At 66.5% G+C, this 4,370-nt stretch overlaps 3 protein-coding genes across 3 annotated transcripts in view; 2 read left to right on the top strand and 1 right to left on the bottom strand.

Annotated features, from left to right (window-relative positions):
* The first annotated feature begins 5 nt into the window (after window positions 1-5).
* On the top strand, window positions 6-1,529 carry AMSG_04830 (alcohol dehydrogenase). Its single transcript, XM_013903044.1, has 2 exons — window positions 6-24; window positions 507-1,529. The coding sequence occupies exon 2, from the start codon at window positions 564-566 to the stop codon at window positions 1,245-1,247; it is 684 nt and encodes a 227-aa protein (XP_013758498.1). The 5' UTR covers window positions 6-24; window positions 507-563; the 3' UTR covers window positions 1,248-1,529.
* AMSG_04829 (IKS protein kinase) lies at window positions 1,273-3,884 on the bottom strand. Its single transcript, XM_013903043.1, has one exon. It carries the CDS (start codon window positions 3,624-3,626, stop codon window positions 1,548-1,550), a length of 2,079 nt encoding a protein of 692 aa, XP_013758497.1. The 5' UTR covers window positions 3,627-3,884; the 3' UTR covers window positions 1,273-1,547.
* A 407-nt stretch (window positions 3,885-4,291) lies between these two features.
* Window positions 4,292-4,370, top strand: part of AMSG_11828 (uncharacterized protein) — a 3,016-nt gene continuing 2,937 nt past the window's right edge. Inside the window, exon 1 of the mRNA XM_013903209.1 lies at window positions 4,292-4,354. Within this exon, the coding sequence (XP_013758663.1) occupies window positions 4,343-4,354 (12 nt within the window). The 5' untranslated portion in view covers window positions 4,292-4,342. The remainder of the gene's footprint in view (window positions 4,355-4,370) is intronic.

Genomic DNA, 4,370 nt, shown 5'->3' with positions numbered 1-4,370 from the left:
CTTAGCGGCGACCACGACGTGCTGGTAAGCTACAAGCCCCCCCCCTCCCCTCCCCCTCCCCTCCCCTTCCCTTATCCCCGCACAGTGTCTGTCGCCACCCTGCCCAACCACTTGGCGCAGTGTGTGGTGGCAGAGAGGGGTATGCCATCCCCCCTCCCCCTCCCCCCTCCCCCTCCCCATTCCCCCACCTCCCTCCCTCTTTCTCTCTCCCTCTCCCTCACGGGGACTGGGGGGGGGGGTATGAGGGGGGTCGAGCAAGGGACTGTGGGGGAGGGGGGGGAGAGAGGGGGGCATGGGCATTCGCCCCTCCCTTGCCAGACTGTGCTATAGCAAGAGCACAGGGACACCTGCCCTGTACTCGGTCTCCTTCACTCGCATGACACGGCTACCATGTGCCATGTTGTGTATTTGATGGTGCCTACATACCTCCTCTCCCCCCCTGCCCCCCTCCCCCCTCCCCCCCCTGCCCCCCCCTCCCCTCTCACCCCTCACCCCCCTTCATCCAGATCTCCATCACCCACTGCGGTGTCTGTCACTCGGACCTGCATCGTGTTGACAACGAGATGGCCGGCAACAACTATCCCATGGTCCCGGGTCATGAGATCGTGGGTACGGTCACCGCCGTGGGCCCGGCTGTCTCGTTGGTGGCGGTAGGCGATCGCGTCGGTGTTGGTCCGCAGGGTGGGGCGTGCATGGATGGCGAGGCGTGCCGCGAGTGCGGGCGTGAGGCCAATAACTTTTGCCCCAAGCGTGTGTTTACCTACAACTCGCCCATCCCGAATCCGCCGGGCGTGACATACGGCGGCTATGCCGAGGCGCACATCACCCACGAGGCCTTTGCCATTCCCATTCCCGACGGCATGGACTCGGCGGTGGCCGCACCGCTCCTCTGCGCCGGCATCACCACGTACTCGCCGCTGGTCCACTTTGGCAAGGGGCTTAAGCCCGGCGCTCGGGTTGGCGTCGTCGGCATCGGCGGCCTCGGCCACATGGGCGTGCAGTACGCGGCCGCGCTTGGATACTCGGTCACCGCCATTTCGCGGACGCCGTCCAAGGAGGCCGAGGCGCAGACCTTTGGCGCTACGAGCTTCCTGCTCTCGTCGGACGCCGACGCCATGGCCGCCGCCCAGGGCACCTTTGACTTTATCCTCTGCACGGTCTCGGCCTCGTTGCCATGGGAGCTCTTCCTTGGCCTTTGCGCGCCCGACGGCGTCTTCTGCATGCTCGGCCTCCCCCCGAGCCCATGACCTTTGACGCCCGCAAGCTCATTGCCAACCGCATCACCCTCTGCGGCTCGCTCATCGGCTCGCCCAAGGAGCAGGCCGAGATGCTGGCCTTTTCCGCAAGCATGGCATTGCCCCGGTCATCGAGCACTCGTCCATGTCGGCCGTCAACGCCGCCCTCGACAAGCTCCGCGACAACGCCGTTCGCTACCGCGTTGTCATGGCCCAGGACTTTGAGCCGGTGCCCGAGCAGTGACCACCTAACAGCGGCGATCGCCTAGCTGCGGTAAAGGTATGAGCAGCAGATGAGGCGGGCGTGTGCGGTCAGCTCATTGTTTGTCCGACCGACCATCCGACCGCAAACGCCACCACGGCCACCGAGCCCATCGTCGTCCACGACACGCCATCGCCATGCCTGGCGTCAGGCGCACTCTCGTGCGGGCCTAGAACCGGCGAGCCGTGCCGTGCAGACGCACCCTCGTCCTCGACGCCGTCGGCGTCGGCGTTGCCTGCCGGCGGCAGCGCCAGCCGAGGAAAGGTGAGCGCAGGCAGGGCCGAGGCGAGGGCCACATCGCGACCGACCCGTGCCCGGCGCTGGGCAATGACAACCTGCCGGCGGCGTACAGCGTACGGGATGATGGCACGCGAGATCTGCGGCGCGTCCGAGCCGAGCCGGGCGGTGATGGCGGCGAGGAGCGCGGCAGACGATGAGCGTTCGCGCGGGTGGAGGGCGAGCATCTTGGCAAGGACGGCGTCGACGTCAGCCTGCCCGGTGGTAGGCGGCCAAGCACCACGCGGTGCGCTGGGGAGCGCCTGGATCTGGTCGCCGAGCTCGCGGCGCTCGTCGTACGGCGACTGGCGGGTGACCATTTGGTAAAAGGTGATGCCGAGGGCCCACACGTCCGACGCATACGTCTGCAGGTGCGCGAACCGCGAGCCGGCCTCAGCGTGGGCCAGTAGCTCGGGGGCAGTGTACCGCAGCGTTCCGGTGTTGCCCGACCGGACGTGCGCGTCCGAGAGCATCCGCGACTGGCCAAAGTCGGTCAGCAACAGCCGCAGATGCGCCGTGTCGCGCTGGAACCGGCTCCGCCGCGACGCCTCGAGATCGTCGGCGAGGTACTCGTGCACGAGGATGTTCTCCGGCTTGATGTCGCAGTGAACAATGCCGTTGTCATGGAGGTACGCCAGGCCTGAGAGCACGTCACGGAGCATGGCCCAGACCACGCTCAGCGGAAGCTCCATCCCGGCGTCGGGCGCACTCATGCCACGGGCGGCGGCCCGTCTCGCGGCGGCCTGCTCCGCCGGCGTCGGCGGCGCCGCATTGAGCCCCAGCAGCTCGGCGAGGTTGCCGGCGTTGGCAAACTGCATCAGCACAAAGAGACACGGCAGCGGCGGGCCAAAGTCGGCCGGGTTCTCGGCCATCTCGAGCCACACATGCTTAAAGTGGATGACGTTGGGGTGCTGCAGCCGCCGCAGAATCCGCACCTCCTCCAGCGTCGCCTCCAACAGCGCCGTCGCCGTCCCGACCGGGATCTTCTTGAGCGCGTACAGCCCGAGGTCGCATGCGTCGAGGTGGTGCTGGCAGAGGTACACTCCGCCGGCAAAGCCCGAGCCGATTTTCCCCAGCTCCTGGAAGAACCGCCGGTAGTAGCCCGTGGCAAAGGCCTGATCGGCCAGCCGCACGCTCTGCCGCCGCCGCCGTGAGCCGGCAGTCTCCACCTCCTCGGCAGCCTCGTCGTCCTCACCCGATTCGTCGCCGTCCGACACCGAGTGCGCACCGGCGAGGATCCGAAAGTGCGACTCGGCCAGCCGCGGCGGCTGCAGCATCTGCAGACTTTCTGCCGACGCCATCCACGCCAGCACGACATCGGCGTCGTTGTCTGCAGCCTCGCTCACTGTCTCTGCATCGCTGTCGTTGTCCATGTGCTCGACGCGAAAGTCGGCACCGCATGCGCCCGCCAGCCCGCCTACGCTCCCGCCGGCCTGCTGGCCACACATCGGGCAGCATCCGCTGAGATCTTGCCGCAGCTGCGGCGACGGGATCGGCATGAGCGGGAACGACTCCAGTTGTGGTGTGGTGCCCGTGCCTAGCGGCGCGAGCATGTCTCCGGCCACGGGTGACTGGCCCACATCCGAGCCAGTGCCTCCCTGGCGGCCTAGCCTACCACTCCCAGCCCTGGCTCGGTTCCTCGGGATCATGAGTTGGATCTCACCACTCGCACGGTGATTCCTTGCCTCATCTCCACCAGCTGGCGTGGCCATGACCATCTGCCCGAGACCACCACTAGCCTCGCTGTCGTTGTCCATCATCGCGATCTCGTCACTCTCCAGCACATGTACGCCTCCACCATTGCGGATGCCACCGCCGATGCTCTCCTCCATCATCTCTTCGCTGTCGTTCATCTCTTCAGTATGCCGTCAGGGCCCTGTCACTGCTGCCTGCGCTCGAACCGGTTGGTCGCACTCGAGGGGTGGTGCGATGGGGGAGGCGGTGGGTGCGTGGACGAAAGCAGGTACGTGTACTCGGTCTCTCCCCTCTGCAAGCAGCCGTATGAGGTGAGCGGATGAGCGTAAGGAATGTGGTGTGTGTGTGTGTGTGTGGGGTGGTGGTGGTGGTGGTGGGTGAGTGGGTGGGGAGAGGGAGAGAAGCGAGTTGGGTCACTATGAGACGTAGTGTGGCCTTCCTCCCTTCCGTCGGTGGTGGTCGTGGCGGGGGTGGTCGTCGTGCGAGTGCGAGTGCTGCACCGACGTCACCGCCATGCCGGGCTTCACGAATGATGGAGGCCCACGGATCGGTGGTTGGCATGGGTATAGGCGAGATCAGATCATACCCTGGTACGCCATCTGCCATCCTTGTACCATCATGCTCATCACCTCCTATGGGTGCCATGATCGTCCCTACAACCCCCCCCCCCCCCCCCTCCTTCCTCTTTCCCAGCTCCCTTTCCCCGCCTGGGCGCGCGCCGGAACCTTCGGTCGGTTCCCTCCCCACCCCGCCACCGCTCCCACCCCACCCCCCACCCCCACTCTACCCACCCCACCTCCCTCACCTTCCTACCACCACCACCGCTCTCCACCCCTCCCCCCCTACCTCTGAGGAGGATACAGCACCCCTAACCATGCCCGGAAAAGTATGCGTTCTCAACA

Source organism: Thecamonas trahens, assembly GCF_000142905.1.
Source record: "Thecamonas trahens ATCC 50062 unplaced genomic scaffold supercont1.19, whole genome shotgun sequence".
Taxonomy (NCBI): domain Eukaryota; order Apusomonadida; family Apusomonadidae; genus Thecamonas; species Thecamonas trahens.
The sequence above is the reverse complement of the archived record's forward strand: the minus strand, read 5'-3'. Positions and strand labels throughout refer to the sequence as shown.